This window comes from Artemia sp. Qi Xiang Cuo, chromosome 1, assembly GCF_049724085.1.
Source record: "Artemia sp. Qi Xiang Cuo chromosome 1, ASM4972408v1, whole genome shotgun sequence".
Classification (NCBI taxonomy): domain Eukaryota; kingdom Metazoa; phylum Arthropoda; class Branchiopoda; order Anostraca; family Artemiidae; genus Artemia; species Artemia sp. Qi Xiang Cuo.
Genome location: NC_142794.1, coordinates 30,649,891 through 30,676,122, shown reverse-complemented (window position 1 = coordinate 30,676,122; position 26,232 = coordinate 30,649,891). Strand labels below are relative to the sequence as shown.

The 26,232-nt window shown below is 37.2% G+C and overlaps 1 protein-coding gene across 1 annotated transcript in view; it reads right to left on the bottom strand.

Annotated features, from left to right (window-relative positions):
• LOC148956203 (RUN domain-containing protein 1) overlaps positions 1 to 26,232 on the bottom strand; it is a 134,517-nt gene that overhangs the window by 43,509 nt on the left and 64,776 nt on the right. The window contains exons 9-10 of the mRNA XM_089094487.1: positions 23,917 to 24,112; positions 2,018 to 2,242 (exon numbers count right to left, since the gene is read on the bottom strand). Of these exons, the coding sequence (XP_088950613.1) occupies positions 2,018 to 2,242; positions 23,917 to 24,112 (421 nt within the window). The remainder of the gene's footprint in view (positions 1 to 2,017; positions 2,243 to 23,916; positions 24,113 to 26,232) is intronic.

Sequence of the window (26,232 nt, the reverse complement as noted above, 5' to 3'; positions counted from 1 at the left end):
GAATAATTCATCTTCACTTTTTTACAGATATGAATTGTGTGTTTATCCTTCCACTGTGTAAAAAATACTGATTTAATGCACACAATAAACTAGATGGTGTCGATAACCTGCCACTGAGTACCAGTGGGAAAGCCGCGTCGTGTCTATGAACAAGCATAGTGTATGATTGGTAGAACCGTTAGCACATTTTATGTCATTTTAAGATAAGTAAAAAGGTTTAAAAATACCATGTTAAAAAAATTCAAAAATTATTTTTTAAAACTGGGGGGGAATGGGGTTCCGGTGGTCTTTAGGGGCTCGATGGGCATTAGGGGGACCGGGGGCTGTTGGGATTGGGGTAGGGGACCTTACGACACTGTTCAAATGGAACTTGTGTATTATAACGACCACACTCAAAACCTCTTCTAAAATCATCTTTTAAAATGTCTCTAACTGTTTCGCCGAAATAATTCCCTAAAATGTTTAAAACGATTTCGCCCATTTCAACTTGTAAAATGGGTTTAGGATGGACATTAAGAAAATAACTTGTTCTGAAAAGATATAATAAAGCCTTTATTAAAAATATGGCGGGGACTCTTTGGGGGCCCGGGGAGGGCCTTTGGGTGTCTGGGGGGCGGGGTGGGAGCCCGGGGACCCTTTGGGGACCGGGGGGTTCCTTCGGGATTGGGGTCTGGGGATCGGAGCCCTGTGGGTCGGGGTAGGGCGATCGGGGCCCTTTGGGGTTGGGGTAGAGGACCTCACGACACTGTTCAAATAGAACTTGTTTACTATAACGACCACACTCAAAACCTCTTCTAAAACCTTTTCTAAAATCATCTTTTAAAATGTCTCTAACTGTTTTGCCGAAATAATTCCCTAAAATGTTTAAAACCGTTTCACCCAAATAATCCCCTAAAAGTAATTTCTGTGTGTTCCTTTTGTTTTTGGCATCCCTGTGCTGTCCCATTTCAAATTTCTAGGAAACCCTTTCCTACGTTAATCTCTTCATCTCATAAATGTTCCTAGCTACACTATTAAGGTTTCATTAGAATATCAATTTATCCCGACTTAAAGCTCAGTGAAGCCGTATTTAAAAATAGAATTTCTATCTCTTTAGACTCCCGCATAATTCCAAGATAACAAGTGATGTCATTTCTAATTCCTGACACTAAAGATCAATGAAGCCATATTTAAAAATGGAATATTAATTTTTCTCTCTGACCTAAAGAACATTTATCCCTCAGACCTAAGATTAAAGAAGCCATAATGTTTGTTTCTTAATTCCCCTTTCGTGAACCAATAATTCCCCCGCAGATTATGTAAATCAATTTCTCAGTTTAGGTTAGCCTAAAGATCAAAGAAACCATAATGTTTCTTAATTCCCCTTTCGTGAATCAATAATTCCCCCGCCGATTATGTAAATCAATTTCTCAGGTTAGGTTCGCCTAAAGATCAAAGAAGCCATGTTTGTTTCTTAATTCCCCCTTCGTGAATCAATACATTCCCCCGCCGATTATGTAAATCAATTTCTCAGGTTAGGCTAGCCAAACAACAAAGAAGCCATGTTTGTTTCTTAATTCCCCTTCGTGAATCAATACATTCCCCTAGCGATTATGTAAATCACCCCTCATGTCATTACACGTGGCCAAACAACAACTGATCGATTGACCTTGACCCCCATGAGACTCGATCGATAATCCTTGAATAAATTATGTAAAAAAAAGTTGTAGGTGGCAGCAGGGGTGGGCAATCGTGTCAATAGGGGCATCTCTACTCACTTAGAATGTCCTAAAAAAGGCGAAATGTATGAAAACGTAAGAAAATCTGGGATATTTCATAAGAAATCTCTAGGTTTCAGAAGAAATGCGCAAGCACAATCTCCAGAACATCAAGTCCTCCCTCCACATACATGCTTAATCATGACACAGACTTTTGTGCGTCTTTGTACACATACTTTATACCCCTGTTTCTCTTCTCACAATTACGTCTTACTGTCAATTTATTTATGCTTCTTCTCTGCTTTTTTGTTGTAACTTACTTGTTTCAGGTTGGCAGGAGTAGAACCGACCGGATCCAGTCGAAAGCTATTTGCCAAACTTCTTTGTGGCTGTTTGACATAACTGTTTCCATCCATTAATTCGTAATAGTGAAGAATGAGATCCCAGGCGTGCCGATGAACCTCTTTCTTCCCGGAGACAACCGGAACTTTTGACGGCCTTTGAAAACATCCCAGAATAGGGACAAGACTTGAAGGGGCGTATCGCTAATTGAAAAGAATTAAGAATTATAGCCAAAATCTCATTATAGCCAAAAACCGAAGGGCTTGTTGCACTACAGCTATATAAACGAACGAAAAAACACCCTAGCGTGCAATCTTTTATGAGGACTTCAGAAAAATATTAAGCCCCTTCCTCTAGACACAAGATTCTAAGTCTTAGTCCCCCAACCCCCCCCCCCCAAAAAAAAAATTAACTCCGGCCATGGACAAAAATGGTTATACTTTACAGAGTACAAATAAATCTTGGATGGTGCAGCACTCCTCCAGTAGTTCGAATTCCGGTGTTTAATTACTCATAGTTGAACACACTCAAACTTTTCAGAGGAGATGGGTTTCTCATGGGTTCAGTTCTATTTAAATTTTTTATCCATTGTTGTATTTATTTATGAATTACAAAAGAACTGATTACAAGGAAAATATCTTGAAACACAAGTTACAGATGAACTTGAATTACCTTAATCTATAGTCAACAATTGACTAGTTACAACAAATGTGTGTGCTCAAATGTCTTTATTTTTCTTCTTCTTTTAACTATGAAGATCAGCAACTAGTAATCAAATGCAGATAAAAAAAAAGTACAGAGGCCACTCTATTACCTTATCTCAAAATAATTGCCCTTTCTAGTATATCTAATCCGTCCTTTTCTGGTAGGCACTTTTTGAACTGTAAGTAGAATGCTTCGTCTGGATTTGGGGGGACGTATAGCCACTACTCTTTTCTTCCTTATTGGTTTAATATCATGAAGAAGGTGTAACGGTGATTCCATAGATATGTTCCCTCCCGTGCTATTTTAAGGGCATATGTTCCCTTCCATGCTATTCTATGTTCCCTCCCATGCTATTTTAAGGGATTATGTTCCCTCCCATGCTATTCTATGTTCCCTCCCATGTTTCCATTGTTATTCAATGGGACCTCTACATGTGATTAGACACGTTATGAAACTATGTTCTATTTACTTATAGTTCCATTAGTACCATTCCAAACGAGCGGGGATTCCCCTCCTGTTCCTCAACATTGCAAAAAATATAGCAGTATGAACGGGGATTCCCCCCCACAAATTTGTTTCAACTCCAAGTTTTTCAACCAGAGTGTTTTTTTCGAGCTGACACCTGTTTTTTAAGGCAGCCAATCAGAGACAAACGGAGATATTTACTCCTCTCTCTCTAAATTTTTTTGCTGCTGATAGCTGAGTTTGATTGTGGCAGTGAGACTGGAGACACATGAAAAAATGTTCCATACATGTCCCCTATGTTTATACACACTGGGCAGCTGGTCATCATGTGACAATTGCGCAATGACTGACGAGTATGATGAAAAGTGTAGATTATGCAACCCGTGTAAATTGCATAAAGAATATGCTGTACAAATTAAAGGTTGTAATTCCTGTCATGAAGAGGTGTGTGACTCTCATCCTAGAGGCCACCTATGCTCCAATTGTCATTGTGATAAGTGTAATCAGTGGGAGAATAAATATCCCGGTATGATTTGAAAGAATCCTAAGCATGATTTTAGTTTATTGCTAAGAGATTGGTATCGTCGTGGTTTTAGACTGTTCTGGGAGGAAGAAATGGGTGAACGATTCAACTACTGGAACAACAAAAGAATTTGGTTTCTACGTCATCGTTGTGAAGACAATGACTACTATGATTATAAGCCCACTGATTTTTACTTGGCTGTGACGGAATGTGATTCGCCGCTTGAAGACACTATTTATGACATTACTTCAAATAAACAAATTGAAACATGTGAATTCTATAGAATGAATGAGAATAGTATCATTGACTATACAAAGAGATATGACAAGAGTGAAGTTACACTCTATTGTAGAAAATGTGACCCTGACATTGCAGTACATCAGGATCAGTACCCTTTGAATTCAGATAATCTACCTGCACTAGTTGTTGTCGACAAATACCTAGTAAAAGATGAAATCTAAAAAGTAGAAGTCATTTTATCATGTATACAAATTTTTATTAATAAACAATTTCACATAGATTTTTAGAACATTTTATTCGTAGGGCACTAAAATCAATATTAAATACGCTTGTAAGTATATTTTCCACTAGAAAGTCGTTCAATCGAGGTAAGTCAACGTAGATGTCGAGAAACTGATTGTAGGTGTAGCCACGACATCTGAACATGAAAAAGAGTAGTACATGAAAGCCACATGTCTTAGTCGTTAAATCTTGTACTCTTCGTTGATTTTGAATGGTTTCCCCATTGCTTTCAATGAAGTTGCTGTTGTATGGAGTGTAGAATTTATACGATAGGCCAAAAGGATAAACAAATTCAATATTCTTCGCTGTTTGAAAGATGCATAGCCAATGGCCGGTCTTCAAAGTCGATGGACTGCTATTAACAATGATTTGGGTATTTCTAACACCTGGAATTTTTTCAATGAAGTCCGAAGGTATGAAATAGGACTTTTACTGCGACATGTTGGATCCATACTAAATACGTTGATTATTTGGTTTGTGTTCATTGTGCTAGTTCTAGTAGAACACTGCCATCGGGAGTAATTTTCCAATAGGTTTCAAATTGACTCAGTGATATTAGCGTGATATTCTCAGTCAAAACATCAGCAAATGTACACTCTAAACGTACATTCCCTGTTCGTACTATGCTTATATCCTGAGTCCCTGACAAATCCAAAACAATTACCCGATGATTTTTTGAAAACATTGAATCAGTTATTCCATTTTCAAATAGTTGAGACATGATCTAGGGATTGCATGGTCAACTCGTACAGAGTTCTATAGGATTTTTTGTCAAATGATAGAGTGTACAGTGGAATACCATTCACTTTGCACACAAGGCTAGATAGACCGAGAAAATTAAAATCATGGGGGGATTCAGTCCAGGATCCAACGGCACTGCCACTCTTCACAAAGGCCAAAGCCAATTTTGATGGAATTTCTCCATTGATAAATGATGAATCGCTATAGCTACGAGAGCCGGTAGCAATGTGACGTTGATTGGTGATCGTTTGGGGGACAAGAAGTTTAATGATGTTGCCATTGGTTCTTAGCTTTTCCACTGCCAATGCAACAGAGCTCATAACCTGTGGTTTTCGGACGTGGAGAATTGCCGATGTGATAATGACATTTGCATCGGGTGCTGCAGGAAGTGTTTTTCTCAAAATGAAATTTGATGGGGCCAGCTGTAACTTTATGTCAATCTTGACATTAGGGGGTAGCCATTGGGATACATTGAATATCTCATGATTTAATTTTCCAACCAGATGGTACTCCTGGGTCACTGCAGTAGCCAAATCAACGTCAGTAACAAGACCTGATCAATATTCATAGCCCAATAATTGTCCCCTCAACTCCTTGTACGCCTTTGGTTTCATCATTATAAACTGTATATAACTTGCAGAGTTTGATAAATTAGTACTAGTGCTCACCAATGTTTTATTAATAAATACATTAGTTTGTTTGAATAGGTTGTGTAGAATACAGTTCTCGCAGGAGAGACCGTCGGCAGCATTTGGAGTTGTATTATCTGACTTTTTCTTCACCACAACATTTAAATCAATAAATGTTGATGACAAATCAATGAAATAGTCTTCATTGGAAAATATTTGAAAATATATATATTCCGAGAGGGGTGGTTGTGGATGAAATTGTTCATAGTAGCCATACTTGACACTGACATCAACATTTTCAGCATTGCATAGATTCACTGAGGAACTGATTGATGGATGTGATTCCTTGTGGGGGAGATAAGTCATCTTAAGAGAAGAAATCCTTCTTTGATCTAACAATCTTTTTCTTTTTCTTCTTCTGCTTATTGGCCTTCGATGTTTTATTCCTCAAAGTCCTTGTTGATGTCCTTCGCTTACCGCCTGGGTTGAGACTGATGAGTGAATGAAGCGCACGCATCCTTTTCAATTCCTCCACATGTTTCCAAGATTTTAGTTGCTAACCAACGGCTCTTGCCGAAGATCTAGTATTTTCATTAACACTCTCTTTGAAATTCTTGCCTGACCCCCAGTCCTGGAGTGTTGAGGCAGCAAAATTTGATGCAGCAGGCACAAGATATTTTCTGGCAAGGGGTAGTGCAGAACGAAATAGCCTAGCAAACCAGCTACCAAGACCATAGCCAGACATTGTAGTACGACCCTTGTAGTAGTCAAATCTGTTGCCTATTTGACGTGAACTCAAAGCACCAACATAGCAATCGATATCGGGGCAGACAAATGAAATTCTTCTATTGTTCATTCTAGGTGATTGTGCTATTGCCGAGAATGGGTCGAAAATGATATGTAATCACTGCTAAGCCTTTTGTTATTGCTAGAGGATCACCCAATTCACTTCTTAGTGTTAACTGACAGAGTTCCAAATACGAAATATTTACAGGAACATACTAAAGATGCTTTATATTAAAGTGATGAACAAGTTCGTGAGATTTTTTTAGTTCAAGAAGAAATAAGAGGACTACGTTTGACTAACTGGCTTTTGACGTATCTACACAGGAAGCATAGATAAATAAGCAAGCGTCTGAGATAAAACCATGTGGATAATAAACAAAAATAACTTGATCCATTCTGTAAATAGTGCCAGCATTTTTCCCATTGATTGTACTCTGTTTAAAGCCAAGAACGTCTCTCAGATTATCATTGAGAATAATTATTTCAGTGTCAACAGGTGAGGTAATGTAAATCCTATCGTGTTCCAATGAATAATTAAAATGGAATTTACCATTCCTACGATATGAGATTTATCTATTGATTGTACGACAAAAATCTGTCATATTATCGTATTCAATATATTTCAATTTGGCATGTGGATATTCGCTAGATTTAAGTGCTTCAACCCATTCATAGTCGACAAAGAGTGTCCAATCGAATGGTATAACTTTTATATCATATACACGATCCTTTCTCAGGATGTCATAGTTATTTTTGAAAATACATTCGACAAGAGCCACTTCATACGCACCATCAAATTTGATGGCGGGGGAGAGTTTTGTCCAAAAATCACTTGTCGTATTCAAGTCGTTGTATAGAGGATCAGAAAAATTGGACATAAAAGTTACATAGAAATTACTCGGCAATGTCAATATCTCCAACACCGATCCAAGAATCAAAATCAGAGTTGTATCCTAGCCACCGAACAAGTAACTGTTTCATACCCCTATGAGTACGTGTCTTTAATATATTTTCAATTTGATAGATTTCACTATTATTTTTAACCTTTTGTACTTCATAGTCATAAAAGACGCCGAGAATTTCTTTATCTTTGGTATCGCCCAAACGAGAAGTTATGGGCTTGGTGTCTAGGATTTTTGCCACTTTAAAAAGTTCGGTGGACCACAAGTAATTCCCCTTTTCAAAAACATTAGTTGTCCTATTAATTCGAACAGTATCACCATCATTGAATTTATTTTTCTTTTTGACAATCGTTTCATTGGAATACTGTTTAAGAAAGGTGTCAATTGTATCATGATCAGAATGATGAACTTCCGTTGGCGTAGAGTTGGACAATGATCGAGGAGGTCTTTGAATATAAATCAACATGATTTTATCTATATCATGAATAAAAGCAAGTGTATTTTTCATTGTACAATATCTCGAAATTAAAATTTGAATAGTTCTTATCAATCGTTCGGCCAATGCAACCTTTCTAGGACTATGACTGTGATAGAGCAGTGTACTATATTTAAGTAGTACTTTTGCAACATGGGGATTAACAAATTCACTAGCACGATCCGTTTGAATTTTTTTTATATGAATCCTGTTCGAGAATACTTTCAATGGCCTGAGCAACTTCAACCCCTCTCTTTGATCGCAATGAAATTGCATATGCATAGCAACTAAAAACACTGATTGCAAGTTGAATGTACTTGTACGGTGTATTGTGACGTCGTTGAACCTCATCTAGAGTCAAGAGATCTGCTTGCATTATATGCAGTGGGTAAAAGGCTTTAGTTTTTCGATATTGATTAGCACGAAGTCTATAATTTCTATGCAGAGTGTAACTTGATTCATTTTGTAGATAGTCTTGTACGCTTTTAGTGTGAACACCCGTGACTTTGGAAAGAGTGGTGGGGGAACTTAATCTCTCCGCTTCAACAATATTGGTTTATGTATGTTTCAGAGATTCAACCATTTTAAAGGTTAACACGTTGTGTATCGATTATGCCCCCTGTGTATGGGAACAATAGGTGATGGTAGTGGTGATGACCACGATAATGACTTCATTTGTTTTTGTTGAATTATGTCTCTCTGTAGTGTGCTGGTATTTTCCAAAATCCATTTAAAATCTTCTTCTTCTTCTTCATGTTCATATTTTAATGATGTTGGTGTTGATGCATGTTCATTTAATTTTTTTAGAATTCGTCTATTGCTAATAAGACTCTGGGGGAAGTTTAATGTATTTAGAAAGTTGTATAGATGAGCGTCAAATGATAATAGTCCTTTACGATTTGTAACCATATCATAGATTAAATCAAGTAGATTATAGCTCTTGCCCTTAATTATAATCTCTTTCCCATTGCTCTCAACTTGAATAAGATCTTGACCACTTTCCATGGGATAGGCTAGGAGTCGTGTTATTTTTTCAAGATATGTTTGGGGCATTATATTTACAAATTTAAATACAATTTAAACCAATTCCTCCTTCTTTAATTGTGTTCCAGCAGCAGCAGCAGACTCTTGAGGAGATGATTCTTTTTTGTGATCAATAGCAGCAGTGGCCTTCACACGATACGGCTTATGTTTGTCCACTCGGCGAAGTGCATCTTGAAATAAAAGCAGTTTTTTATCATCCTCAATATTCTTGTTTTCAATGAATTTACTCAGCTCCTCCTCAAAGTGTTCGATGGGTGAGAGAGTCAGTTATATTGGACTAAATTTATAAGGTTTTTTCCACCTAGAGTAAACTGCTTATAATTTTTGCAATTATTGGCAGTATCAGGATTAAAAAGATACCGCCCACCTGAAGAACACGTTTATTTTTAAAATTATGTCCTTTGTTTTTAGAGGCTCATTTATGTATAGTGGAACGATGTTTCTGCGTCTGTGTCTGAACTAATTATGGTAGTTGAACATTAAACTCGGTCAAAATTAAGCAAAGTGCGGATATTAGATTAATGAAATCATCGTCAACACTAAATTTGAGAATGGCTTACCTAAGCAAGGGTTTTGAAGTGCATAGAACTGAAAACAGATGTCTATTTTCATGTAGTTTCTTCAGTGTCATGATATCGACTAATAGGTCTTTTTAGTGTTCACGGTGAGATATACTGTAATTTCATTGTCGAAAATATCTGTGACTACACGCAGGTCCTCGGGTGTAGTTTAATTAAAATCTAATAGGATATAATCATGGGGTTTATTAGTTGCCTGATTGTATGCTGAGAGCAGAAATTTGGGGGTGCCTGGATAGATTTGTTTATTGAGTTATTAGCAAGCTGGAATCACGAACAACTCTGTAGATGATATAATAAGTGCAGTTCATTGCAAGTGTTCGCATAAATTTGCTCTGATGAAAGACATTGTGCAGAACCAGAGTAACGGAAATTTGTTCCTGATGAGAGCGAACGGTGAACAATTGCAGCGTTGCCCGGGACCATTGTTCAATAGATTCAGCCAGATCGTCCATAATCAGCCAAGAGTTTGGTTCAATAATGCTGAAAACATCAAGTCTCTGTATGAACTGTATCTGCACCAATCCCGTCGTGGCAGCAATTGCTTTTATATTATCCTATGACTCCTGCAAAATACTGTAAAAATAGTCGATTTGTTTTGTCTTTTCCATTAACATTTTATAACAATTTTTAACTATTTTAGTTAAGAGTGTTATTTTTCCTGAAATAGACAGCCCACATAGAAATGATCTGAATGGTGTTTTAAATTTATACATGATCCCTTCAACAGTTCACCTAGACAACTAGCTATAGGCAATAGTTGTCTAATAACTAAATAATTTCCGTACTACTACTACTACTCTGTTCAAGAATAATAATAATAAGAAGAAGAAGACGAATAAAGAATCATATTTTCTTTTATTATATGCATTAAAAAGTAACAATACTTAAAAAAATACTACATTGAAAAAAAAGCACATTAAACTTGAAAAAAATACAACATTTACATAGGCACAGAGAGAGAAAAAAAAACACTTAAATAAAATACACTTTTTTTTGTTTATTTATTTATAGAAAAAATACAACATTTATTAGAATAAAGCACTTAAAATAATATCACTTTTTTTTAATTTGAATGCAACATGTACAAAAGCACAAAAATCTGCTCTAAGTAAAAAAAAGATAACTTTGGTAGTGGCTGGCGGTGCGCCCCCCCCCAGGGCCACGAGGCCCCCCCCCCCCCAAAAAAAGGTTTTAGGAAAAAAAATTTACTGGACTTTATTCAAACCGAGACTTTCCCCATGGATAACACATTCGGCCCGGTCTGAAGTTAAATAGTGCCCAAGGGGGAGGGTGGTCACACCATCTTGACAAACATAAAATTTGTTGAAGATAGTACTCATGGCAATTTTCTTTACATTTACAGTAAAGCTTATGTATTTGACAGAATGACTTCCCAGCAATTTGGCTCTTGGAATTGTAGTTTGAACAATCCAATTTATATCGAACTCCATGTTGAAATTCTTATCAACTTAGCATGTGTGCACTCGTTTGCACCGTTTCTTGATTTCTTCGTCGTATGTCTGTATAAAGTAAACCTTCGGACTTACAAACATACCACTGGAAATCATGTCGCTTCCCGTTTCTGATTTAAAAATAAAAGCTGATTTGGCGCCCGACGTTTCACTAGCTCTGGGTATAGCCCACTCCAATTGGTGTAGTCCATCCGTGAGCTGATAATTTCACCGTGTGCTAAATCATTAATTAGATTTGGGGTTTTTACTTTTAACAGTAGAGAATCTGTGTCCCCGTAGCAGACCTCTACTTGCCCCTTCTCCGACCACTGTACCCTAGCCAGATTGTAGTAGAATTCCAACATGAGCTTTTTTGAGATCTCCAGGATCGCACTGCCTGCAGCAATATTTTTATTCAGGACAATGTGTCTTTTTTTCCTATTCAATAGTACCATGATCAGGCCAATGATCGCGACGGAAGTGTAGTTTAGATCGGCAATAAGTTAAGCACATTGTTTTAGATCGGTCACGACGTCACAAAGATTCCTATTGTGAACACTCGCACAGTTTGCTGAAAGCTAAATTCAAAATGAGTTTATAAATTTCTTTTTCGGCTTTCGTTTGTGCTTCAGAACGTTTTTTGACAAAGGTGTCAACAAACGTTTTTAGATATGGTTTTTGACCAAACAGGAGCGCTCTGTGAACTTTTATGACGTTGAAACCGTTGTTGCATATCCATTTTAAAGCCACGTGATGTACAACAATATTTTTTTTTGGCAGAAGGTCAGCAATAAGTTTTTATTTTGAAGGTGACCAATGCAATCCGTCCACCTCGACTAAACGCCTATTGAGGAGGCTCAAAGATTCCCTAGTCACAGTTCTATCGATGCACGGGAAAACAAAATCCTTTACTGAATCGTAATGCTCAACTAGTATCTCCCCATCAATTGCAAAAAACCATCCAACTGGTCCATTCTCCTCAACACTGTTGTTATCACTGCTGGGGACATGGGGAGCTTGAGGGTCATTGAGCCATTTATAGTCACCGCAAGGTAGCGCATAATGGGACCTGGCCGAGGGGTAGAGAGAATTCATATCGAGGAAAAATGCATCCGATTTTGTCCCCGTCTTCTCTCCAGTTGGATCAGTTTCCAAGATACGATCCCCGTGAAAAACGTATCCAAGCCTCATTGACCTTTCGATGAATAGATGCTGATCAATGTCTGTGATTAGCCCGATTTTTTCCCCACTAATTTTTAGGATGAGGTCCATTACCAGATGAGGAGATGAAAAATAATATCCTAAATCAAGATTAAATTCCCCATAGATTTTGTCCGTATTTTTACACATAATGTCGAACAAAGTTAACACATCACTGGACAAATACAGCTTGCAGTAGTCAAACCCATTTTTACACCTTCCCTGTGCCCACACTTTTTTAGAGAAACTGTATTCATCGGAGGTGCGCCTATGATCGTGTAGAAAGTCGTAAAACGATTCAAATAAAGGAATAGTTTCTTCGGTGAATTTTGACATGGAACAATAATAATCATAAGGATATATGCCCTTGACCATCAACAGATCATATAAATCATTTGGAAATTGTTGCTTGAGAAGGGGGAAAGCGTTGCACACGTCATTGTTTTTCTGCACCTGAATTAATTCGCTCAATGATTTGGGGAAAAAACTGTTGGAATCTAAAAAACGAATTTTATTCGTTTACTCAACATCGTCTTCAGCAAATTTCCACATAAATTTCAAAACAAGCAACTCTTCCGACAATTTAGGTATGATTTTGTAGGAAAAGCTGTCTATCACCCATGCATCATCCACTGTTCCATTTCTTTGAAGATGTGCCATTGCTGGTAGCACATACTTCAGATCGTAGTTAGAGTTATGTATAAAAACCGGAAGAAAGAGTTGCTGTTTATTTTTAAATTACATGAATTGTGAGCCCACCCCCGAAAGTTACTTTTTCCGTTGAATTGGGATCAATAAGATGATTATGATCCTGGACAGCGTCTTTTTGGGCAAGAACACCTCTACAAACCCAACAAATCGTTCCCTTTTCTAGTGCCAGTTGCTCCTTATCTGATAATGTCATTGGGTAGTTGGTGTGACGCAATCGTGAAATTGTGCTGTTTGCTGTTTTTATTAAAGATACCAAAAACTTTTCTATACTACCCTCCTCATCCATAGCCAAAAAAAAATCTTCCAACTGCATTTTATTATTGGAATCGCGACGGGCATGCGCATAGGAACACGCAACTAGTTTGTGTTCCTTGACTATCTTTGGCCTTGATGGGTCTGATACCTCCACCAGTCTTGATTCACAGTCCGAAGACACTTTATCAACTTGTAGCAGGGAATTTTGGAAATTTTTAAATTGTAAAGTATCTTTGCTTTCTGCCCGCGTTTCAATTCGTTGATTCCCATGAATTTTGCTTTGCTCCATGTGATCTGAGAACGTTGTTTCAATTTTAAATGAGGAAAGGCACTTGGGACAGTAGAAACGTTCCCCATATTTTCTGCCTTGGGATAGGAGTCGATTTCTTGCTGTAACGGAGAAAAAATGACCATAGGAATTTACATCTTTGGGGAGCTCGTAAATAACCAAAACCCAATTTTAAACATTATTCACCATCGGTTTTCTAACTGAATACAAAACCCTTTTTTTATTTGATTTTTTTCCCACATTTACATAGGCTGTGTCATACTGGAGAACAACCACCCCCAACCCAAGATTTTTATTTGGATTTTCAAATAAGGTTATTTCTTTCAAGGACATTAGATGCTTCCCCTCCAAACAGTCAAAGTTTATCTTAGGGAAATTTTCTTCACTGTTACCAGAAAGTCCGTCTAGATTTTTTATTGATGATTCAATTTTTAACATTTTAAGGGGCGCTGGTAAAAATGCGTAATTAAAGCATTGCAGTCCAGTGTCAAATTTTAAACCCTGCATCCCTCCCGTAGCCGAAAAATCTGAGTAGTATTTTATTTTGTTATCCCGCCCTCCCCTTAAAATAAAGTTTTTTTTAAATCTACTGAGATTCAGATCCATGTGTTCAATGTATAAAATTTTGAACCCACTTCCCCTCTCATTAAACGTGTCCAAAGTCAATATTAATTTATTTACCCAGTTGAAAAAGTTGCTCTCAAATTCGTTTATACCAGGGTAAAAAGTCTGGTTGCCAGTTGAAAAATGAAAATAAAAAATTTTCCCAGATGTCCCCTTTTGTAAATAAACTTTTTGATTTACTGATGCTTTAATAACCCCCCTCCTTGACCCTCCCCTGTCTGAATCTGAATCTCAATTTGTGCTCAAATTCTGTCGATGTAGCTATGGAGAACATTCACTGGGTCTGTTAAAATAATGCTCCCGTCAATCACGTTTTCCTCGGGAGGGTTCAAATCTACCCTATATGTTTGTAAGTGACCTAGAGCAGATTCTAACAAATAAAATTCACGTTATTCCGGGGACGTGACACTATTTTCATGTCCTGCATCTATTTGCACAAGACCCAATTCACTAATTATAAAACTATCGTCAAAAATGTCCCCGGAAAAATTAGGTCCAACAATTTGCATTGTTGTTGCTGTATCATTAAGCGGAATGGTGGGGGGTGACATAGAATTGTCAATAACTCCACCCCCAGTCTGTTCAATTACATTGGTTGGAGATGGCATGAGGTCCCCTAGGCCTGTTAGTACATATTCCAAGGTGTTTGTAGACAATTGATCGAGCCAGCCTGTATTGTCCTGTGACCCGGTTCAGTTGCACTAGTAACATCTCCTAAATGCTCAAGCATAAATCTATCTAGCCATTCCGGGTCCTCAATCATGTCAATATCACAATTTAAGTCGTCTAGGCTAGCCATTTCCCCAAAAACATCATTAAGAAAACCTCTATGCCATTCCATATTATCCAGAACTAATGTAGGTTCATCACTGAACTCCGTTGGTGGTGATAGAATTGGTCCAGTAAATGCTGATGTCTCATTACCCAATGGCGCTGCTATTTCATTAATCTGTAGAAAAAAGGTTTCATTTTCTATGTGAAAGAAGCATTATTTAATGAATTATCGATTAGACGCGGCGCATGAACCGCTCACACACACACACACACACACACTCACACATGCGCACACATTCACACACACACACACACACACACATGCGCACACTCTCACAATAGCTCAAACACATACACGCACACACACACACACACACACAACACACCAGCTCACACACTCACACATGCACACACACTCACACTTACACACACACACACACGCACACGCACTTTTATAGTGTTGAAAAAAAATGGCGAAAAGGCTAATTAATTAATATATAGAAAAAAAGGTTTTATTTTCTATGTGAAATAGCGATTATTTTATAAAGTTAAAAAAAAAAAAAAACGTTCATTTTTTCACCCCATTCTCAAAACTAAATTCCTCCTATAATTATTTAAACTAAATACTTGCCTCCACCCCCTCCCACAGAAAGTTCAGAAAGACGCAAAAGAGTGTTTTCTTTGCTAATAAAAAGAATGCAATATATTCAGCTATATCTTAGGGGAGCAGAGAAATTTAAAACAATGGTCAGGGGGCGGGGGGATTAACATTTTAATATCTCTGACATACACTTTTACGGTCTTGAAAAAACAGCGAAAAGGCTAATTCATTAATTTATAGAAAAAAAGGATTTATTTTCTATGTGAAATAACCATTATTTTATAAAGTTAAAAAAAACATATTCATTTTTTTTTCACCCCATCCTCAAAACTCTATTCCTCCTAGAATTATTTAAACTAAATACTTGCCTCCACCCCCCTCCCACAGAAAGTTCAGAAAGACGCAAAAGAGTTCTTTCTTTGCTAATAAAAAAAAATGCATTATATTCAGCTATCTCTGAGGGGAGCAGAGAAATTTAAAACAATAGTTGGGGGCGGGGAGATTAACATTTTAATATCTCTGACATACACTTTTACGTGTTGAAAAATGGCGAAAAGAAAATACTTAAAAAAAAAGTTGGATATAAATAGGTAGAAGCTAGAGGTGAAAATACTCGCATTTCCAAATTCAGATTGCTGTTGAGTGCCGTCCGTTTCTTGCATAGATGCGGCGGTGATGTCACTGGCTTGTACAGATGAGCCAGTGGGGCTCCCCATCATGTGAGCAACCATCCATTCTCTTTTCAACTTTCTACCTGGCTGCATAGGAGTTGGCACTGGTAGGTTTTGAGCAGGCAGCGTCGGTCTGGAATGGATGTGAGTGGCCTCCAATGGACCGCCTATCTCCACTTGTTGTATTGGAGCAACACCGTTAGTCTTAGCTCTCTTTTCCGGGGGAGAGTAATTGTGTAAAGTATTTAACATCAATTCGAGAAGCATTTCCGGGTATCTCCTTTCTTAGTTAGTTGGGCATTTATGCGTCAACGATAGCGGTCCAGGGGGGAGCTCTTGGGACTAAAAGCTAGTCGTGGGAAAGGGGTCGTTCCCAGGCCTAGAGCTTCCGTTCCAGGACAGTTACATTCTTCGCTCATTTTTAAAGGGAGTCCATCTCTCGCCTTCGTCGTAGTTAGTTGTTCTTGTGCTACCTTATTTTCTCTATGTGTATTCTCACGTTATTTAATAAAGACCATGTACCAACGTTTATCGTCTATCTTTGGAATTTACGTAAACCATTACATCTGCCAACATAGAAGGGCATAAACAAAGAACTAAAGAGAGGTTTACAGAGTGGTGGCAAGCAGTTAAGACTAGTGGAGCATATATCACTAGGGGAAAACCTCCAAGTAACATTTGAGTGACCGTTATAAGTACTTACGACATCTTACGCTAAATACTGGCAACATATTGAAAAGCTATTTGGCCCGCTACCAAAATTGCTTGTGATATTGAGCCGCAAATACTACAAAAGACTGATAAAAAGACATCGAAATGTTACGAGGTATTGAACTTTTTTCTATTCAAAGCGCCTTCTTGAGAAACATTTTCTTTTAAATGAACATTTTGAAATAGGCTGTTACACAATGCCTAATATGGATTTCCTCGCGATAGCTTCTACATACTAATTCAAATTTCTACAACTGAAAGTCTCCGGTTGTTTTCTACCTTCACTTAGCCATTTTACGTTTGGTGGTTTATTTTACCTGATTTTATACAGTCGACGTGTGATCTACATTTGACAGTTTCCAACCAAAATTTAACATTTTGAATTCGATAATCGAAAATTAATTCTCAATTATGACTACATTTGACGCTAGTGATTTAATTGAAACCAACTACAATTGGATCTGGAAAGGACTATCTTTCGTAAGTGATTTACCACGATTAAACAACCCAGTAAATTTTATTATACCCTTGCTGTTAGAAGTGAAGTTATTGCCCAAAATTTAGCGTCCGTAATTAAAGAACGGTGTTTAAAACAAATATTTAAATTTTTAGAATAACTGCTTTTCAAATTTTAATCTCAATATGTCAGTTTTTATTCCTATTCTTGATCCGGCGGAAACTGGATATAACAAAAAGGTTGCTTTTGATTTTGTAAGACAGTGGAGGGGAAATGGCATATTGCCACCTCTTTTATTTGACTCAAATGATCCTGATTTCGATCAAGATGAACTTTATGATTACCTTCAAAAGATCAAGACATGGGTCCCAACAAACCCTCTAACTCCCCTGAGCACTACCCCAATTAATCCTACAATAGAACAGCCTCAACAGTCCCAAGTAATAGGATCGCTAATTGACCCCTTTTTTTTTTTAGTAATAACGCCACTCACAAAGTCAGAAAGTGGAAAAATAATTAAGTTTGTTACAAAATTTGTTACAAAGTTACAAAAATTGAGTTTGTTGCAAAGTTACAAAAATTTCAGTTATTGTTAAATTGGTCTGATTCAAAAACTTTGCGTCATTTTTGGCCCATGGTTTGTTTCGCTCCTTTTTTGGGAATCTGGATCCCACAATTATAAATTTGTCAAGTTTAAAAGGTGGATTACTTGTAGTATATACCCCAGGCAAAATAGTAGGCAAAATGGTTGCAGGGTTTGTAGGCGTGGCTCAATTTAAGGAAAAGGGTATATCTATTCTATAGAAGGATGCAAAGATTAGGAAGGTCATTTAGGGTGTCCTTAGAAGCCAGGGATGATGGTGTAGTTCTTGGAAGATTTGCTCTAAATTTATTCAAGGAGTGGATCAGACCGTCCTACAAACGGTATTTGTTAGAGAATAGTATAGAATTTTTTTTTGTTTAGGTGATGCGTATAAGGTTGCAATACAATATGAACAGATAGAACAGATAGTGGGGAAAGGAGACACGTCTTCTTTTTCCGATGAATTTCTTTCTGCGCTGACGAGGGTGAAATTTGGACTCAATGATAATGAGAAGGCACTGCGAGATGGTACTGATTCCTCGCAGGGCGGTTTGGCTACCCAGGAAAAGGGAGCTGGTTTTGAAGTCCCGTGGGATGGTACTGATGCCTCACGGGATGTTTTTTTGTTGCACTGCGAGATGGTACTGATTCCTCGCAGGGTGGTTTGGCTACCCAGGAAAAGGGAGCTGGTTTTAAGGTCCCGTGTGATGGTACTGATGCCTCACGGGATGGTTTTTTTTGTTGCACTGCAAGATGGTACTGATTCCTCGCAGGGTGGTTTGGCTACCCAGGAAAAGGGAGCTGGTTTTAAGGTCCCGAGGGATGGGTCTGATGCCTCACGGGATGGTTTTTTTTTGTTGCACAGCATTATGGTACTGAGGCCTCGCAGGGCGGTTTGGCTACCCAGGCACAGGGAGCTCGTTGTAATGTCACGTGCGTTTGTTATGATGCCTCTTTGGATGTTTTTTTTGTTGCACAGATAGGGGTGAGGGCTGACTCGCAGGGTAGGTTGGCTAACCAGGAAAAGGGAGCTGGTTGTAAGGTCCCGTGGGTTGGTACTGATGCCTCACGGGATGGTTTTTTTTTGTTGCACTACGAGATGTTACTGATGCCTCGCAGGGCGGTTTGGCTACCCAGGGAGAGGGAGCTGGTTGTAATGTCTCGCAAGATGAGGTTGATGCCTCACGGGATGGTTTTAATGCGTAGCGCTAATAGTTATGTAGAGATATCAACAGTAGTACTGCCGTTTGTCGAACCACAAGTTAGTAGAGAAAAACCAAATAGGTCTAAACCGAGGCGTTCCGCAGCAACAAAACCCCGAGGATTTTATTGGGAATAATATCTTAACGTCATTGCAGCATGGTATGATTTTTAAAGTTTCTGCAATTTAATTTATTTGTCGCTGGTATCTTCAGGATTAATTAGCCTTTCCCGGTCATTCATTTTGCCCTAATTCGAAGTTTATACATAATCCCAACTTTCCTTGTCCTCATCAAATTCAGGGGCATGGGGAACAAGTCTATTTTAAAGTATACAAAAAAAAATGAAGTGTTAAAATATCCAGTTTCCGACTACTGTTGTTAGTGTGGTTCGTTTATACTATGTAAGTATTTACTTATGCAAGTATTGTGTAGTGTTTGTATTATGTAATTGTTTACTAGTTCATGCTGTAGAATGTTAGTAGGTGAGAAGTGAATGATTTGGGAAGGGAATGTTTTGAATTTAATTAAAGTTTGGGGGTTTAATGAGAAGGGGATAAGCCAAATTTGGGAAATTTAACTTAAAACAGGGGGGAGAATCTGTAAAGTATTTAACATCAATTCGAGAGGCATTTCCGGGTATCTCCTTTCCTAGTTAGTTGGGCATTTATGCGTCAACGATAGCGGTCCAGGGGGGAGCTCTTGGGACTAAAAGCGAGTCGTGGGAAAGGGGTCGGTCCCAGGGCTGGAGCTTCCGTTCCAGGAAAGTTACATTCTTCGCTCATTTCTAAAGGGAGTCCATCTCTCGCCTTCGTCGTAGTTAGTTGTTCTTGTGCTACCTTATTTTCTCTATGTGTATTCTCACGTTATTTAATAAAGACCATGTACCAACGTTTATCGTCTATCTTTGGAATTTACGTAAACCATTACATCTGCCAACATAGAAGGGCATAAACAAAGAACTAAAGAGAGGTTTACAATTGTAAGAATCCCCTTCCTTAAAAAGAAGGCAAAATTTAGCATGGAAAAAACAATTCCCTTTTTTTTACAGAAGAGAAAATTAGTCTGCACACAGAATTCCCCTCTAACCACACAGAATCAGGGAACAGAGTCTCTCTCAAACCCCGTAAAGCTATTTTAAAAGATACAAGAATTACTTATTTAACACAAAACTTTCGTTTTTAACGGGTACCAAGTAAAGAAAAACCGTGTTAGAATTGATACATTGCCCCCCCCCCTTCCCTGTCATATGTTTTTATAAAAGCCTCTTAATCGTCTGTGAAATCCATTTGCTTTCATCAAATAAAATTTAAAAATATCTGTCTAATTTGGCCAAAAAACAAAGCGTTTAGAATTACACGTTTCCATTCGCTTGTTTTCTTAATTCAGATAAGGCGTATGCCAAATGTTGTTTTGAAATCATCCCCTCTTTGGTAACAGGTTAAACACAAATGGTTTTATGACAGCAAATTTTAAACGCACGATTGGAAAAAGGACATTTTTTGAACGAAAAAGAACTGTTTCAAAACAATTAAAACTTGTAAACATTGTAGTGGAGGAGAGATTTTATTTACATAATAGAAAAAAGCATACTTAGCGTTTTCTATCGAATATACTCATTGCATTTTAAGGTTTTGTATTGTTGGAGGGCAGGGGGGCTAAGTCCCCCTGAAATTTGAATTTACTGGTAAATGCTTTTTATCTGGAAATAAATTAAAAAATTTAATAAGCTGTACTCAACTTGACAATTGACAAATCCATTGTTTTCAAAGTTAATAAAATTCAGTGTACGATGTTCGATATGTTAAAACATAATGGAAATTAAATTGCAGTGCATGAACATTTTATACGAAATTTCAATGACGAATTGTTATGCAAAGGAAAATCATATGTAAGCAGTTCTCTGATTGGCTGTCTAAAAAACAGGTGTCAGCTCGAAAAAAAAACACTCTGGTTGAAAAACTTGGAGTTGAAACAAATTTGTGCGGGGGAGTCCCCGTTCATACTGCTATCTTTTTTGAAATGTTTAGGAACAGGAGGGGAATCCTCACTCGTTTGGAATGGTAGCAACGGGGCATAAGCAAATAGCACGTAGTTTCATAACGTGTTTAATCACGTGTAGAGATCCCATAGAATAACAATGGAAGGAACATAGAATAGCATGCAAGGGAACACAAACCCCTAGAATAACATGGGAGGGAACACAGAATAGCATGGAAGGGAACATAAGCCCTTAAAATAGCATGGGAGGAACCATATCTAAGGGATCAACGTTTCACCTTCTTCATGATATTAAACCAATAAGGAAGAAAAGAGTAGTGGCTATACGTCCCCCCAAATCCATACGAAGCATTCTACTACTGTAATACTTCTTTCTTTTTAGCCCTTGCGAATAGAGATCATCACATCAAAAATAAAGTTAGATAGGAAACGGTTTGCCATTGACTATATTAAAGCCAAAGATTGACCAGAGATCAATTGACTAGCCAAAAGAACCAAACTTTTACGGGAGGGGGAGGGGGGCTTCACCACCCTTAGACTCTATTTCCACTTTGGCCAGGTAAACTCAAAGCATCAGTAGCCTTTCTACTGAAGACCATTATTTTCTGGGGGTTGATATAAATTTTATTACACTTCTTAAGTTATGAGCACTCAGATATAGGAATCTATAAATATTGAAGGTTAACAATTTAAACCCGACATGCCATTCCGAAGGCCTGTTTGGGTCCAAAATCTTTGGCAGATTTGTTTCACGTGCAAATTCACACACAAAACACACTTTCTATTTATTTATAGTTATGCTACTTATTTTTAAGGTTTCGTGCCGGAATAAGCCGCTCATGTGTTAAGTTTGACAGGCATCGAATAGGTGCCCCAGAAGAAACCTTAACTTATTTTCAATAACTTCAAGTAAAATGAGAAAAATAAACAAAGGAAAGGAATACAGGCAATGAATTCGAAACGAGTTAAACAATAAAACAAATCAAGCTAAAAAAGAACCATATTTTTATTGACAAAACACGTGTTTTCATTGATTGACACGTGTTTTATTGACAAAACACGTGTTTTCATTGATTGACACGTGTTTTATCGACAAAACACGTGTTTTAATTGATTGACACGTGTTTTATTGACAAAACACGTGTTTTAATTGATAGACACGTGTTTTATTGACAAAACACGTGATTTCATTGATTGACACGTGTTTTATTGACAAAACACGTGTTTTCATTGATCGACATGTGTTTTATTGACAAAACACGTGTTTTCATTGATTGACACGTGTTTTATTGACAAAACACGTGTTTCCATTGATCGACACGTGTTTTATTGACAAAACACGTTTTCATTGATTGACACGTGTTTTATTGACAAAAAACGTGTTTTCATTGATCGACACGTGTTTTATTGACAAAACACGTGTTTTCATTGATTGACACGTGTTTTATTGACAAAACACGTGATTTCATTGATTGACACGTGTTTTATTGACAAAACACGTGTTTTAATTGATTGACACGTGTTTTATTGACAAAACACATGTTTTCATTGATTGACACGTGTTTTATAGACAAAACACGTGATTTCATTGATTGACACGCGTTTTATTGACAAAACACGTGTTTTCATTGATCGACACGTGTTTTATTGACAAAACACGTGTGTTAATTGATAGACACGTGTTTTATTGACAAAACACGTGTTTTCATTGATTGACACGTGTTTTATTGACAAAACACGTGTTTTCATTGAATGACACTTGTTTTATTGACAAAACACATGTTTTCATTCGTTGACACGTGTTTTATTGACAATCCACGTGATTTCATTGATTGACACGTGTTTTATTGACAAAACACGTGTTTTCAGCGACTCACCGTTTAAGTTCGGTGCAAATGGGAAATGTCTTCAAAGTAACGATTGCAAATGGGAGAGTCGTAGCCGAGAATAGATCGTAAAACAAAGAGAATCACAAGTCCATTGTTTTCAGAAAGCTGCACGGAACATAATCTATTTTTCCCTTCAACAACATGTGTTCATGGTCATATTTGGCAGCATTTTTCTAGCAAATTTATTTCCTCTCGCGTCATCTAGAGACCAATTAATTAAAAAGTATTGTTCTCATTCCAGGACTCAGAAAAAAGTATCTATATTCCTGGTAGCAACAGAGTAGTATTCCCTGAGATCTGCTCTTATCTTCAAATAAATTATACACAAAAAAGTACTGCATTTTTTAAATTATGTTGACTGAAGCTAAGCATTAAAACATGACTCAAGCATGTCTTTTTTATGGTCAAGGTTGAGATTTGGGGCGAAGTATGCTATAAAACATCATAAGGAAAAGGAAAATCTTTTATTTATGAAATTTGTTTTTTAAGATAGCTTTTTGGCCAATATAAGAGTTTAGGAATTTAAGAGCGATTAATGTAAACTACCAGCATGTCAACGATTAATTAACAATTAGCATAATTTCTTACACCATGTTGCCTCTCCATTTACAATTAACATGAAAACATTTTTTACGGGTATTTTTTTTTTAATAAGGCAGTTAAATAAAATGCTTATTAATATTTAAATAATAACACAAGTCCGGATATGTTGGCTTTACACACAGGAGTCTTTATTAGCGGAGAAATAACCCAAAACAACTACCTTAATTATAACATAGGCCAAAAAAAATATAAAAAAAACAAAAAAAGCTAGATATAGAAAAAAACGAAAGAAAATCTCACAATTAAACAAAATCAAGTATGGATACCAAATTTATTTTCAAATTCTACCAGTCTTTAATATATTTTCGTTTCATTTGGCCAAAATCAATTTACTACATAGATGTTTCTAATTCTACATGAAGATTATAACAAATATTTATTTAAAGCTTCGTTAACGCAATCGACCAGAAAATAACTGATTTCTTTGCTGCTGTATTGACTTTGCTTAATCGAGTACAAAATATCAACAATATTATTGATAATACCTGGCACAAACCATGCTGCATAAGATCCCTTAGAACACTAGCTAGTTCTTTTCTAACCGCCTTAGTTAGCTCTTCACCCCCATCATATCCTGGTCCCCAGTCACTGTCGTCACTGTCACAGCCCCCAACGGTTTCTTCGACGCGCGCAAGGTCGCAAACCCGATTTATGGCTAGCTCAAGACGGGCTCGAATGTCACTACAATTTAAAATGTTAATATCACTGAAAATTAAAAGCCCAGAAAGATCATTCTTTCTAATATTAAATAAAAAAAACAAGTTTTTTAAACTGAAAGTAAGGAGCGACATTAAAACTTAAAACGAACATAAATTATTCCGTATATGGAAGGGGCTTTCCCCTCCTCAACGCCTCGCTCTTTACGCTAAAGTTTGACTTTGTCTCACAACTTTATTTTTTAAAACAATAAAAACTTTAGCGTAAAGAGCGAGGCGCTGAGGAGGGGACAGCCCCTTTCATATACGGAATAATTTCTGTTCGTTTCAAGTTCTAATGTTGCTCCTTACTTTCAGTTTAAAAAACTTTTTTTTTTTTATTTAATTTCTGATCGTTTTTTAGTTAATGCAGCTTTTATTTTGGCTCACCGTCATTGAATAAGAAAACAAAATTTGCATAAAAATTTTACTTTTCTTTTGCTAAATGGCTGTCTCTAAATTTGGTTCTGACGTAATTTACAAATTAACTTACGTACCAAACTTCTATATTCGTATATTTTTCTTCTGGCAAAAAATACAAAGTTGCAGATTTTTGCAGATATGAGCTTAAAACATATGTAATAGGGTTTTCTGATACGCTGAATCTGACGGTGTGATTTTCATTAAAATTCTTTCACTTTTAGGGGACGTTTACCCCCTCTTTAAAAAATCAGGTAAATTTTCTCAAGCTCGTAGCCTTTGATGAGTAATACTAAACCTAATAAAATGTATATATTTAGAATCAGCATTATAAGCCCATTCTTTTGATACATTTATTGACATCAAAAGTCCGTTTTTAAAAGTTTCGATTACTACTGAGCCGTATCGCTTGTATTTTTTCATTGTTTTTTTTATTACGTATATGTTATTACGTATATGAGGGGGTTCTCCCCTTAGTCAATACCACGCTCTTTACGTTAAAATTTAAAAAAATTTCAATTCACAAACCCCTGAATCACAAAGGCCGTTTAATTAGAATAGATAGCTCTTTTGAAAGCACTAGAAAAAAGTCCCCCTATGAAGGGGGACTTTGAAGTCCTCCAGGACAAGGGGGCTATGAAGCCCCCTTCATAGAAATGTCCCTTACCCCAAACAAACATCCTCCACGGAAGGATTCTCCCGAGTAACCCCCTCCTCCAGCCCCCCCACCAGAAAAAATTCTTCCTGAAAATGTCTGTATACTTCCCAATAACCAATACAATATGTAAGCAATGGGCAAAGTTCATAGCTTGAAGCCCTTCCCCTGGTAACTGTAGGGAATTAAGTCATCCTAAAAGACATATTTATTACATTTTCGACCATGCTGAACAAAATGGCTATCTCAAAATTTCAATTGGGTGACTTTGGGAAAAAAATGAGCGTGGGAGGGGGCCTAGTTGCCCTCCATTTTTGTGGTCACTTTAAAAGGGCACTAGAACTTTTAATTTCCGTTCCAATGAACCCTCCCACGATACTCTAGGACCACTGGGTCGATACGATCACCCCTGAGAAAAAGAAAAAAAACAAAAAAAAAAACACACCCCCGTCATCTTTCTTCTGGCAAGAAATAGAAAATTCCACATTTTTGCAGATAAGAGGGTGAAACCTCAAAAGTGGGGTTTTCTTATGCGCTGAATATGATGGTGTGATGTTTATTAAGGTTCTATAGCTTTTAAGAGGTATTACTCCCTTTTTCGAAATATCAGCCAAATATTTGCAGGCACATAACTTTTGATGGATAAGACGAAGCTTGATGGAAATTATATATTGGAAATCAGAATTAAAATTTGATTCTTTTGATGTATCTATTGGTATCAAAATTCAGACAGAGGCAACATAGCTACGCACACTCCTCTTCCATCCCAATCTATTCAAAACCTCCCTCTTTACACCCTCCGAAGAAGTTCCCACTTTCCTTATGACATCCTCCCTCAACATTCATAGACGACCTGCTTTTCGTTTGGCAATACGGTCGGCCGACAAGAACAATCTTTGGCAATCTCTCATTCTTCACCAGCAGAACATGTCCTAGCCGTCTCATCCTTTTTGTCATATTAAATAAAAAAAAAAACAAGTTTTTTAAACTGAAAGTAAGGAGCGACATTAAAACTTAAAACGAACAGAAAT